General features: G+C 52.4%; 1 protein-coding gene across 1 annotated transcript; it reads right to left on the bottom strand.

Moving 5' to 3' along the window:
• Positions 1 to 3,639: 3,639 nt before the first annotated feature.
• Positions 3,640 to 4,587, bottom strand: LOC102444757 (olfactory receptor 52M1-like). The gene has a single exon (XM_025186257.1). It carries the CDS (start codon positions 4,585 to 4,587, stop codon positions 3,640 to 3,642), a length of 948 nt encoding a protein of 315 aa, XP_025042042.1.
• Between the last annotated feature and the right edge of the window lie 9,430 nt (positions 4,588 to 14,017).

Raw genomic sequence — 14,017 nt, 5'->3', positions numbered from 1 at the left:
AGGCATGTGACCATGCCACTTGGTGCTGGAATCCATCTTGAATGTGGTATTTCCCCATGAGGATGGGGGGATAGAGTAAAGGCTTCCCGCCCTGGGGAAATTCTCTTGAAGGGAGGGGAAGCCATCAATGAGTGTCTTCAACTGGCTTTTGAAATTGCCTGCATAGACTAAGAGGACACACAAGAACACCTGGAAAGAAAACTTGCAATGGAGGGGGAGAAGGAGAACTGATGGGACAAGGTGAGAGAAGATCAGCCCTGCTTGGTGAGGAATTGGCTGGTGAAGTGCCTGAAATATGAAGTAGGCTGAGAAATATTATTTGTAAAAACTTCCAGAGAATTAGGCTGAGCTGGCGTGTTTTCTTCATTTTAGCTTAGTCACTTGCTTGGTCACCACTCGCAATCACTTAAATACTAGTGTTCATAATTAATAAAACCAGTCTTGTTTATTATCAAGCCCATTGAAAATAATTGTTACCATTGATAAAGAGAACTCCATACGTTTTCCCTGTGGACACTTCCATACAGAGCAAGATGGATTTATTGGGGTTGGTCCCTTTCTGGGGCTGTGAGCCTGGATGCTTGCATTTCCCTGTAATTTAGCTCTCCCAGGATGTGTCTAGACTACAGGGTTTTTTCAAAAAAAGTGGCCTTTTTTCGGAAAAACTTCCCCTGCGTCTAGACTGCCACCACATTCTTTTACAATTAAATCCAAAGAACGGTTTTTTCAACCGTGGAAAACCTCATTTTACGAGGACTAACACCTTTTTTTCTAAAGTGCTCTTTCGAAAAAAGGCATTATTGAATGCAAACAGGACTTTTTCAAAAGAGAGCATCCAGATTGCCTGGGTGCTCTCTTTGGAAAAGGCAGCTTGCTTTTTCGAAAGAAGTGACTGCAGTCTAGATGTAGCCGCAGAGCTAAGCTGTTCTCAGTGCCTATGTTGCTCTGCTGGGGGGCGGTCACCCCAATTCTGGGCCTTATTGGAGGAGACCAGAGCTTGTGGTTCAGCAGGACAGGACAGGGCAGTGGGGAGCCCAAGAAGGCAGGTAGGTGAACTCAGGGGCATGATCAAAACATCGGCTGACAGTCCATAGGGGACCTCAGAGATCCAATCCATCAGAGTCATGATTTAGCACTTTCTCTTATACAGCCCTTTAGTCATCTCTTTTCCAACCTGTACAGTCCCATTATTTTGAATCTCTCTTTGAGTGACGTTTGTTCGATACCCCTCATCATTTCTGTGGCCCTTCTCCAAATCCAGTATCCGTTTTTTAAGGTCATGTGACCAAATCTGCACACAGGATTCAAAATACTGGTTATTTCTTATTTCCTTTTCCCTAATGATTCCCCACATTCTGTTTCCTGTCCAAGAGAAAACTCTCCCACCGGCAGGTTGCAGCTACACACGGGACAACCCCACTGCAGGGAGCATAGGGAGACTGTTCCAGGGAGGAGCCCGGACTGGGATGTTGGAATCTTAGAACCACTAAGGAGGTGGCTGATGATTCCATCGACTCAGCAGCTGGAGAAACACGACTTCCATCAGGGAGACAGGTGTAGCTCCTGTCACGGACATACGTGTCCAGGCTGTTGGCTGTGATCCCTTCATGGCTGAGCAGGGGACAGATCCTGCCCTGAAGAGCAGAGGGGCGCTCTGAGCAGGAAACTGGGGACAATAACGGTGGGAGCACAGGGATGTCTTCTCATGGATATAAAGACTAGAGGACACCAAATGAAATTAATGGGTAGCAGGTTTAAAACTAATAAGCAAAAGTTCTTCTTCACACAGTGCATAGTCAACCTGTGGAACTCCTTGCCAGAGGAGGCTGTGAAGGCTAGGACTAGAACAGAGTTTAAAGAGAAGCTAGATAATTTCATGGAAGTTAGGTCCATAAAAGGCTATTATCCAGGGGATAAAATGGTGTCCCTGGCCTCTGTTTGTCAGAGGCTGGAGAGGGATGGCAGAAGACAAATTGCTTGATTATTATCTTCAGTCCACCTTCTCTGGGGCACCTGGTGCTGGCCACTGTCAGCAAACAGGACACTGGGCTAGATGGACCTTTGGTCTGACCCAGTACGGCCGTTCTTATGGATCACATGAGGAATGGTGCCCAGGGTGCAGCGGTTGATTCCACCTCTAAGCAACTGGCCACCCAACCTGTGGTTGGGTTGTTAACAGCAAGCTGTGTAAGTGACTCCCACAGGGTGAGCTCTCCTGGGTAGAGAGATGGATGACGGAGGCCACCCCAATCCACAACCCAGTTCTTCAGGACTTTGTTCCTGACCTGCTTGTGGATTCTAATGCTGTCTCTTTAAAAGGGAATATAATGGAGATCACCTATCACCAGAAGGGACCGGTCCCCTGCCTTCACAGGAGGACCAAATACCATCCCTAACAAATTTTTGCCCCAAATCCCTTCTGCGAGGATTGAACTTATAACCCCAGGTTTAATAGGCTAGTGCTCAAACCACTGAACTATCCATCCCTTTTTAAAGCAGCCTGGAAACCATACAGAAAAGTCGGAACCCAGTGAAAATGTGGCTGGTCCCCTTGAGAAAGGGGAGGAAGGAAGAATGTCCCAGGCTGGTTAGACACAGAAAGCAGCTGTAAAAGAGCTTCTCAGAACAGACACATCGTTTAGCTCCAGGGCACAGATCACAGCCCTCCAGGAAAGGGTGGTGAACATCCCAGTGATGGGAGTGGACATCAGAGGGAAATCCTCAGTGTGAGAGGGAGCCATTTTTTTGTATAAATAACATGTACCCCAAAAGAGTAAAACTGGATAGTACAGCAGCTCTGGGAAGGACATACTATAAAATCATCACAGGTATGGAGAAAGTGAATAAGAGAAAGTTATTTACTAGTTCCCATGATATAAGAACAAACAAACAAACAAACCAAACAAAAGGAAGCATTTCTCCATGCAGTGCACACTCAATCAGTGGAACTCCTTGCCAGAGGATGTTGTAAAATCCAGAACTTTAAGGGCGTGTCTACACTGTGGCGCTAGCTCGAAATAAACTACGTAGTTTTAGCTATGCAAATTGCATAGCTTATTTTGAGCTTATTTTGAGATAGTCTATTTCAAAATTTGGCAGTGTCTACACAAAATTTGGTGCTGTCTTAATCCTCATGGAACGAGGTTTACCTGGACGTCAGAGTGCCATGCCCGTTATTTCGCTTGCATTTTGAAATAATGGGCTAGCTCTAACGATGTAGAAAACACTATTTCGGGATACCGGGCATATCTTGAAATAGCGCTGCAGACTAGACATACCCTAACAGCCCAGGAAAGGTGGTGATGGAACGGAGGTGATGGTGGGGGGAGAGGTGGTGATGACCTAGCCATGGACAAGTCTTTGAAGGAAGCGGCACAGCAGGAACGGGGCTTTTGCCCAAGAGGTGGGACATTCCGTGAGGGCTCAAAGGTCCATTTGCCGGCAATTAGAAAAGTGACAGCCTTATGAGTTAACGAGCGGTGCACAAGCTGATTCCAGGGTTTCTCACTCTGAAAGAGCACCGTAGAACCAGGAAATGATTTAGTCCAGAAGGTGACTCAAGGAGGAGAGTCCAGCACCATGTCATTACCCAGGTTCGAATGCAGCTCAGTCTGAAAGCCAGAGCACCAGAAGAAAACTTCAGGTCCCTTGATGAGTAAAGAGATGGAGCAGCCTGTCCCGGATCTGTTTGGTCCTCACCCCGTAGATGATGGGGTTCAGCATGGGGGGCACCAGGAGGTACACATTGGAAAGTAGAACATGGAAATATTGGGGCACATTGTGGCCAAATCGGTAAGTGAGGAAGGAGAAGAGAGCTGGGATGTAAAAGGCTAAGATGGCACAGAGGTGAGAACCGCAGGTCCCTAAAGTTTTGAGCCGGGCATCCTTGGTGGAGAGGCTGAACACGGCCCTGAGGATCTGGAAATAGGACACGGAGATAAAAAACACATCTAGACAGGTCAGTAGGAATATCACAAAGAGCGCATAGTAATTACTGATGCGGGTGTCGGTGCAGGCCAGGCTCACCACGGCCATGTTCTGACAGTACGAGTGGAAGATAACGTTGCTTCTGCAATATGGCCACTGCCTCGCCAGGATGGGACAGGGCAGAATGGACAAGCCACCACGCAGCACCACGGCCAGGCCAGTCTTGGCCACCACTGGGCTTGTCAAGATGGTGGAATGTCTCAGGGGATTACAAATGGCCACGTAGCGATCCAAAGCCATGGCCACGAAGATCCCAGACTCCACCACTGTGAAGCAGTGAAGGAAGAACATCTGGGTGAGGCAGGCACTGAAATCGATCTCCCTGTCATTGAACCAGAAGATGCTCAGAGCTTTCGGCAGGATGGACGTGGACAGGACTACGTCGGTGACAGCCAGCATGCAGAGGAAATAGTACATGGGCTCATGGAGGCTGTGCTCTATCTTCACAATATAGAGGATTATGAGGTTCCCCAAGAGGGCTATGATATACATGATGCAGAAGGGGATGGAGATCCAGACATGGGCAGCCTCCCAGCCAGGGATGCCCAGCAGGATGAAGGTGGAAGGGATGGTAAAGTGGGTGGTGTTGGAGTCCGACATGGAGTAGAGGAGAAGGCGTCCAACGCTGAAGCTGAATGGTATCTCCTGCACGTGCCGTATGTTCCCCTGATTCCTGTATCCAGGCTCCAGGTTGATGGTCGCAGAACAAATGCCTGGATGGAGAGACAGTGTATCCATGAGACACAACATGTACCCCTGGGGGCTGTTCTCCCGAGTGAAGCAGATGAAATGGGCTTCCCACACTGAAAAACGACATTCCCATTATTCAGAGATATGAACAACGGACCCTGATGGCACCGATTCCATACTTAATGATGCTCTGTGTGTCCGTCTTTGCTACGTGTCATGTCATGGAAAGTGTTAGTAGGTGCCAGCAGGACCCATGAGTGTGGACACTGGCTGTCCCTTCTTGTTCTTTCACGCATTGATAGCTCCTTATGAGCTAAGGTTCAGTCCTCTGGCCAGATCCAGCCCTGCAAAGCCTTGGCATCCAACGCACAGCCTGACCTGTCCCCATGCCATCCCTTGCCCCCAGTGCCTGCTCTGGTACTTCCTGTATCTTCTCTGCAGGACTCTGCCCCCCCATCGCTGCTCCCCTTTCCCCCTCTGTCCCCAGATGATTGGCGGGGTGTGTGCAGTAAAATCTGGATTGGGTGATGAGTTGAACCAGGCAGAGGCAGATCAGAGGCAGAGCCACATTTCTGTATCTGCACGGGGCTCTAGTCATGGAAGCTTCTTTGTGGGGGTGGATTCAAAGAAGGTGGGGCCATCAGTGTGGTTTGGTTTAGACACAAGGATCCCGGGAGTCAGACTGGATTCCCCTTGCGGTCCCCTCTCGGCCTGTGGCTATTGATTCAGGATGTGAAATCCTGATGTGGACGGGGTCTGAGTGACACACAAGCTATGGAGCCCAGTGCAGGGTAACTAGGGGAAATGCCACGGCCTGTGGGATACAGAGTCTCGGTGCGGGTGATCGAATGGTCCCTTCTGGCCTTGAATCGGTACACAGAGACAAGGGAACACTGAATTGCATCGACAGTCTGAACACACGACTCGGACCAAAGAAAATGGTGTGCCCAGTTCCTCTCTTGCCTGTGGAACTCCTTGCCACTGGCATTGGCAAGAATGGAAAGCGACTGTCTGGGAAGGAGTACGGCAGAAAGGGATCTAGGGGTCATAGTGGACCACAAGTTGAATATGAGTCAGCAGTGTGATGCTGTTGCTAAGAAAGCAAACCTGATTCTGGGATGTATTAACAGGTATGTTGTGAGCAAAACACGAGAAGTCATTCTTCCGCTCTACTCTGCACTAGTTAGGCCTCAGTTGGAGTATTGTGTCCAGTTCTGGGCACCGCATTTCAAGAAAGATGTGGAGAAATTGGAGAAGGTCCAGAGAAGAGCAACGAGAATGATGAAAGGTCTAGAGAACATGAGCTATGAGGGAAGGCTGAAAGAACTGGGTTTGTTTAGTTTAGAAGAGAGAAGACTGAGGGGGGACTTGATAGCAGTTTTCAGGTATCTAAAAAGGTGTCATAAGGAGGAAGGAGAAAACTTGTTCATCTTGGCCTCTGGGGATAGAACAAGAAGCAATGGGCTTAAACTGCAGCAAGGGAGGTTTGGGTTGGATATTAGAAAAAAATTCCTACCTGTCAGGGTGGTCAAACACTGGAATAAATTGCCCAGGGAGGTTGTGGAATCCCCATCTCTGGAGATATTTAAGAGGAGGTTAGATAAATGTCTATCAGGGATGATCTAGACAGTATTTGGTCCTGCCATGAGGGCAGGGGACTGGACTCGATGACTCTCGAGGTCCCTTCCAGTCCTAGTGTTCTATGATTCTATGATTCTATGATTACTGGAGCAAAGAGCTTAGCAGGGTGGGACTTCGAAATGGACTGGCCAATGCACTAGTTAAGGGCGCCTGACACCTTCAATGACAGAACCTCATTTTTCTTTGCTTATCATTTTTCCAAGCTCCCCTATTGGTTGTCAACTTCCCGTCAAATTGGTTTTGGAACGTTTCAGACGAGACGGTTCAGCCAACTTTACAGAGGAGGCTCCGAGAGACGCTGAGGAGCATCTTCAGGGTTGTTGTGGGGAGGCACCTTCCACCTCCATGCCTGAGAGCAGATAAAAGGCAGGTACCGGCCGCCTGCCCCCACTCACATGCGGAGCCCTGCCGTGCCCCAGGAGGAGGGGACGGTCTCTGAGCACGGACACAGAGCTGGCTCTACTGCTCTGCCCTCAGGTTTTACTCCAAGGAAAGTTTCCCCTCAGTGGGGCCTGAGCAAATTAGGGGCCAGGGCAGCAGACTTTGGCCATGTTTGGTATCTGCTGACACTTCCCACCCTGGATGCTCCACTGGGCCCTGAAATGCAGACGCCTCAGGGCTGGGATCCGTCAGCAAGGGGTGGGAGGAGGTCAAAGATGGACACGCTGAGCGTTGAGACGTGAGGGTCTCCTGCCTCCCCCTTCGTCTGCAGGGCCCCGTGGTTCTCTTACCGCAGCGTCTGCTGGAACATGCCAAGCTCGGAGCCGGCGCAGGGTTCACTCTGCCTGTCACAGAGCAGCAGCATCTGCTGGCAAACCAGCGGCAGACCTGCCTGTCCGGACTTCTGGGCTCTTTATGCAGCTGTAGGAGTAAACAGCAATTAGAGAACATTCCCACAGGAGATGAGATCACCTGGGCTGAGTCGGGGAGGAACTGGCTGCTTGATTGGGATGAAAACCTGGGGAGAATGCCAAGGTCCCTATAGAGTCTGATACCCTGTAAGTGCTCAGGACGGCTGTGCAGATAGTAGACAGATCTGAAGGAAGGTAACTGATGAGGGGACACACCTACACTTCCTGCAGACACACAAGATGATGGGTAACAGATCCCAATTCAGGGACTGTCGGTATCTATCACCATACTGGGCAGCCCCTTTCCCCGACGGATCTCCAAACCACCCAGGAAAGAAATGTGACTATGAACATATCTCCATTGTGCAGATAGGTAAACTGAGGCATGGGGAGACATGACTTGGCCAAGGTCACACAGAGATCAAGTGTCACACTGAGAGACAGAACCCAGGAGCCCTGTCTTCCCGTCTTTAACCACAGGCCATTGGTCATGCCAAGAGGGAAATGGGATCCCACTCTGGTGGGGACAGTTTGTTAGGTGGGAGGCAGAGGAAAGTATAGAAACAGGAGCCTGAGCCTTCACCATCCTTCCAAGGTGAATCTGAGGTTCTCTGAAGCAAAATGCAGGACAATGTAGCACTTTAAAGACTAACAAGATGGTTTATTAGATGATGAGCTTTCATGGGCCAGACCCACTTCCTCAGATCAAATAGTGGAAGAAAGTAGTCACAACCATATATACCAAAGGATACAATTAAAAAAATGAACACATATGAAAAGGACAAATCACATTGCAGAACAGAAGGGGGAAGCGGGGGGTGGGGGGGGAGGGGGAGGAAGGAAGGTAAGTGTCTGTGAATTGCTGATATTAAAGGTAGGGAGAGTGGGATGTTTGTGAGTTAATGGTTGTGACGGCGCGTTGGGGGTTCCCCGTCTCCTGCACCCCGAAATGGCACAAACAGACTGCACCAGCCGGTGGAATAGAGGAAGTTTATTGCCTCTCCAGGATACAGCACAGCACAGATGTAGTCTGGTCACAGAGCTGGGCTAGGATGCCTCAGGCCCCCTTGAGATGGGGGAGACTGGGCCCCTAAACTCCAGCCCCTTCTCCTAGGCTCTCCTCCATGCTCTCCCACAGTAACTAACTAAATTCCCTTGCAGCCCTGCCCCCCAGCCAGGGCAGCATCCACCTTCCTTTGTTCCTCTCCATGGGGGGTGTCTGGCCACTGGTTCAACCAGTTTGGCATTACCTCTGCCTAGCGAGGTTTTCCCTGCTGGGTCTTGCTCCAGACAGCAGGGGTCACCACAGCCCAGCAAGTACCCCCACTACGTCACAGTTCTCCCCCCTCCGAGAGCGAACTGAGCAGGGTCACTCCGCTCGTGACCTAGGGAAGTTCGGGTCCTCTGCGTGGGAACCCGCCCCGGGGACATGGGTGCTCCCCTTGACTCAGGCCGGCCGTGGCAAGGCCCCACATGAGCTGGCTTCCCTCTGTCCACTCGCCGCCCCGCTCCAGGGCGACTGGCGCAGGCCTGTCCTCGGGGGTCACACCCACCCTTCCGCTGGCCTTGATCTCTGGCCAGGGTCTCTCAGGCCAGGGCCATGAGCCCAGTGAGCCTTCTCTGGACAGCCAGGGCGGCTTCCACCCCCGAAGCTCCATCCAGGGAGGTCTTCCCCTCCCATAACTCTCTCAGCAAGCCCAGAGGGTCTATCTGGGGTAGAGACCCCCAAGCCGCTTTCCTCCTGTCTTGGGCCTTCCCGCCCCTCTGGCAGGAGTCACAGGACCGGCAGTACCGCTGCACGGCTGTAAAGATTCCCGGCCAATAGAAGTGCTGGAGCAGCTTCAGCCGGGTGCTCCGGATCCCCCGGTGGCTCCCAACGGGGACATCGTGGGCCAAATACAGCAGCTTGAGGCGATACTTTCGGGGGACGACCAGCTGCCGCTGGACCCCCCATGCCCTCGCCTTCCTGGGGGGGAGCCACTCACAGAACAGGAGCCCACGCTCCCGCAGGAATCTCTCCTGGCCACCTCTCCCCCGGGGCTGAGCTGCACGGAGGCCAGCCTGGTCCCTCAGCCTCTGCAAGGAGGGGTCTGCCTGCACCTCAGCCTGGAATTCAGCTGCTGAGGCAGGGATCGGGACCTGTCCCCCACCTTTGCCTAGCTCCGGAGTCCCAGCCTGGCTGGACCCCATGTCCACTGGGATGGGACCCTGAGGACGCTGCCCGGAGTCCTTCCCTGGACCCAGGTTGTCAGCCCCCCGCTGGCTCTGGCTCCGGCTCCGGGTAGTGACTACAGCCCGCTGGGATTCATGGGGCCACTCCTCTAGGTCATTCCCCATCAGCACCTCGGTGGGCAAGTGCGGGTGCACCCCCACTTCCTTGAGGCCCTCCTTGGCCCCCCATTTCAGATGCACCCTGGCTACAGGCACCTTAAACGGGGACCCGTCTATGCCCTTCAGGGTCAGCTGGGTGTGGGGTAGTATCCGCTCTGGGGCCACTATGTCGGATCGGGCCAGAGTCACCTCCGCCCCCATGTCCCAGAAGCCCGTCACCTTCCTACCATCCACCTCCAGGGGTATGAGGCACTCGCTCCGCAGGGACCGTCCTGCCCCCACCCGGTACACGGAGAAATCCGCCTCCTGAGAATCAGACCTCCCAGGGGAGGTGCACTGAGCATCCTTCCCCTCTCTCTGAGCTGAGGTTTGCCGGCCAGCCCCTGCCTCTGGGGCAGCCTGCCCTTCCTCCCGCCCCAGCCAGTTAACCCTGGAAAGTCCCCGGTCCTGGGACCTGGTGCATTGAGCCCTCTTGTGGCCTTTTTGCCCACAGCGATGGCAAGTTAGGCTTTGGGCTGTCTCTGTCCAGGCCCTGGCTGGTTCTCTGGGGCGCAGACGACCTGTTCCTTGGTCTCGCCCCGTAGTTGACTCCCTCCGTCGCTCAGCCGAGATCCGGTCTCTGCGCGGTTCCCTCTCTCTCCGGGACTCCCGTTCACACCCGGACCGGCTCTCCGTGAACTCATCCGCCAGTCTCCCGGCCTCCTGGGGGTTCTCTGGTCTCCGGTCCTTGAGCCACAGCCTCAGTTTGGGTGGGCACACTTCATAGAACTGCTCCATCATGACCAGCTTGAGCAGCTCCTCTGCGGTCTGGGCTCCGACTCCAGACACCCACTTGCGGCAGTATTGCACCAGGCGGGAGGCCAGGTCCACATAGGTCTCCCGTGGCCCTTTCTGTACCCCCCGGAACTTCTTCCTGTACATCTCGGGGGTCAGCCCGAACTTGTGCAGCAGGGCCTCCTTGACTCGGTTGTAATCCCCTGGCTGTAGGTCCTCCAGCTGACTGAGCACTCCGGCCGCCTCCTGGTTCAGTGCGGGGATGAGCTCCTGCAGCCAGTCAGCTGGGGGGACCCGTTGCAGTCCACAGGCCCTCTCAAAGGCACTGAGGAACCCGTCTATGTCACCCATGTCCTTCAGTTGGGCCACCACGAGCCTCTCCAAGCGTCTGGCAGTCCTGGGACCCTGGGGCCCATCCGCACTTGGCGCAGCCGGTGCCCCGCCGGTTCTCCGCTCTGCCATGGCCAGCTCATGCTGTCGCTGCCTCTCTCGATCTTGGCGCTCCTTCTCTCGATCTTGGCGCTCCCTCTCTCGGTCCTGGCAGTCCTTCTCTCGGTCCTCTACTTCCAATTCCCTGATCCGCAGCTGGATCTCCAGCCGCCGCAGCTCCGCTGGGCTGGCCCCTGCCCTAGATGGGCTACGGCTTGCAGGCCTCCCGGGAGACGCTGTCTCATCTCTCCGTTGGGTTCCAGCGCTCCTCCCCCTCTCTGAGCCTGACACACTCTCAGGGGGGGTCTGGCTGCTTCCCCTGGGGACAAGATCCTGGCCCTGTGGCTGGTCATTATCTTCCAGCTGGGCAATCAGCTGGGCCTTGGTTGCTTTCTGCACAGGCAAGCCCCTCTCTCTGCACAGCCCCACCAGCTCTGCCTTCAAGAGTCGGGCGTAGGCCATCCGCCCGCTGGGCCCCTCGGTGCAGACTCACCAGTCTAGTACTGCAGCACCCCACGATTCCCAGGAACCGCTTCGCTCTGTCTCCAGCACGCCTGGCTCCAGGGCTCTTGCTTCTACTGTGCCTTGTCGCTTGCCGCTGGGAGCTTCATCCACAGGGTGCAGTGCATCCCACCCCTGACACCAGTGTGACGGCGCGTTGGGGGTTCCCCGTCTCCTGCACCCCGAAATGGCACAAACAGACTGCACCAGCCGGTGGAATAGAGGAAGTTTATTGCCTCTCCAGGATACAGCACAGCACAGATGTAGTCTGGTCACAGAGCTGGGCTAGGATGCCTCAGGCCCCCTTGAGATGGGGGAGACTGGGCCCCTAAACTCCAGCCCCTTCTCCTAGGCTCTCCTCCATGCTCTCCCACAGTAACTAACTAAATTCCCTTGCAGCCCTGCCCCCCAGCCAGGGCAGCATTCCACCTTCCTTTGTTCCTCTCCATGGGGGGTGTCTGGCCACTGGTTCAACAAGTTTGGCATTACCTCTGCCTAGCGAGGTTTTCCCTGCTGGGTCTTGCTCCAGACAGCAGGAGTCACCACAGCCCAGCAAGTACCCCCACTACGTCACAATGGTATTACAGGTGATAATTGGGGAAACTGTCTTGGTAATGGGTGAGATAGTTCAAATTCTTGTTAAGTCCTTGTTGGCAAGTGTCGAATTTTAACATGAATGACAGATCAGAGGATTCCCTTTCAAGTGCAGATGTAAAAGGTCTTTGTAGCAGAATGCAGGTGGCTAAGTCATTTAGAGAGTGTCCTTTCTGGTTAAAGTGGCAAGAAACTGTTTTCTCTTTGTGATCTTGTCTGATATCTGTTTTGTGGGCATTAATCCTTTGGCGAAGTGTCTGAGATGTTTGTCCAATGTACATAGCAGACGGACACTTTCGGCACATGATAGCATAGATTATATTTCTGGATGCGCAGGAATATGTGTTCTTGATCTTATAACTCACTTGGTTAGGTCCAATAATGGTATCAGCAGAATGAATATGTGGACAAAGCTGGCAACGGGGTTTGTTGCAAGGGAAGGTGCCAGGGTTGGTATTAGCGACGAGGAGTCCTGTGGCACCTTATAGACTAACTGAAGTGTAGGAGCATAAGCTTTCGTGGGCAAAGACCCACTTCGTCAGATGCATGTAGTGGAAATTTCCAGAGGCAGGAATAAATATGCAGGCCAGGATCAGGCTGGAGATGACCAGGTGGATCCAATCAAGGAGGATGAGGCCCACTTCTAGCAGCTGATCTGGAGGTGTGAATTCCAAGAGAATAGAAGCTGCTTTTGTAGTTAGCAAGCCATTCACAGTCTTTGTTTAATCCAGAGTTGATTGTGTCAAACTTAAAGATGAACTGTAGCTCAGCAGTTTCTCTTTGAAGTCTGGTCCTGAAGTTTTTTTGCTGCAGGATGGCTACTTTTAGATCTGCAATTGTGTGTCCAGGCAGATTGAAGTGTTCCCCTACAGGTTTTTGTATGTTGCCATTCCTAATATCAGATTTGTGTCCATTGATTCTTTTACGTAGGGACTGTCCTGTTTGGCCGATGTATATAGCAGTGGGGCATTGTTGGCACATGATGGCATATATTACGTTGGTGGATGTGCAGGAGAATGTACTAGTGACAGTATGGCTGATCTGGTTAGGTCCTGTGATGGTGTTGCTGGTGTATATATGTGGGCAGAGTTGGCACCGAGGTTTGTTGCAAGGATTGGTTCCTGAGTTCGAGTTCGAGTTATTATGGTGCGGTGTGTAGTTGCTGGTGAGAATATGCTTCAGGTTGGCGGGTTGTCTGTGGGCAAGGACTGGCCTACCTCCCAAGGCCTGTGAGAGCGATATTAGTGAGAGGGTTGGTATTAGTGTGGTATGTCCTGTGGTGGTTGGTAAGAATCATCTTGAGGTTAGGTGGTTGTCGATAGGAGACTATGGGTCTGTCTCCCAGAGCCTCTTTGAGTATGGTATCCTGTTCCAGTATAGGCTGTAGTTTATTGATAATGTGTTGGACAGGTTTAAGTTGGGGGTTGTAGGTGATGACAAGTGGTGTTCTATTGTTGGTTTTCTTGGGTCTGTCTTGAAGTAGATGGTTTCTAGGTATTCGTCTGGCTCTTTCAATTTGCTTTTTTATTTCTCTGGGTGGGTAGTTGAGATTTATAAATGCTTGGTAGAGATCCTGAAGCTTCTGGTCTCTGTCAGTGGGATTAGAGCAGATGCGGTTGTATCGAAGGGCTTGGCTATAGACGATGGATCGTGTGGTGTGTTCTGTATGGGAGCTGGATGCATGTAGGTAACTGTATGAGTCGGTGGGTTTTCTGTAGAGAGTGGTGTCTAATTTTCCATTGTTGATTTGTACGGTGGTGTCCAGGAAGTGGATCTCTCGTGTAGAATGGTCCAGGCTGAGGTTGATGGTGGGGTGTAGGTTGTTGAAATCTCTGTGGAATATCTCCAGTGTTTCTTGGCCATGTGTCCAGATCATAAAGATGTCATCGATGTACCGTAGGTAGAGGAGGGGTGAAAGGGGACGGGAGTTGAGGAAACGTTGTTCTAGGTCAGCCATAAAGATGTTAGCATACTGTGGGGCCATGCGTGTACCCATGGCTGTGCCGCTGATCTGGAGGTATAAGTTGTCCACAGAGATTGGCGGGTTTGTCACCTGAGAGCAGCCAGCAGGGAACATAGAGATTGGCCTCTGACCAGGTGACTTGCTGCATACAAGAAGAGGCCAGGAAGGAGGTATAAAGAGGCCATGCGGCTGATGCCATTTTGTTCTCAGCTCAGCACTTCATCCCAGAGGCAGCACTGCAGGGATTGAAGAGCCC

This window comes from Pelodiscus sinensis, chromosome 1 (assembly GCF_049634645.1).
Source record: "Pelodiscus sinensis isolate JC-2024 chromosome 1, ASM4963464v1, whole genome shotgun sequence".
Taxonomy (NCBI): Eukaryota; Metazoa; Chordata; order Testudines; family Trionychidae; genus Pelodiscus; species Pelodiscus sinensis.
This window is presented reverse-complemented; position numbering and strand designations above follow the sequence as displayed.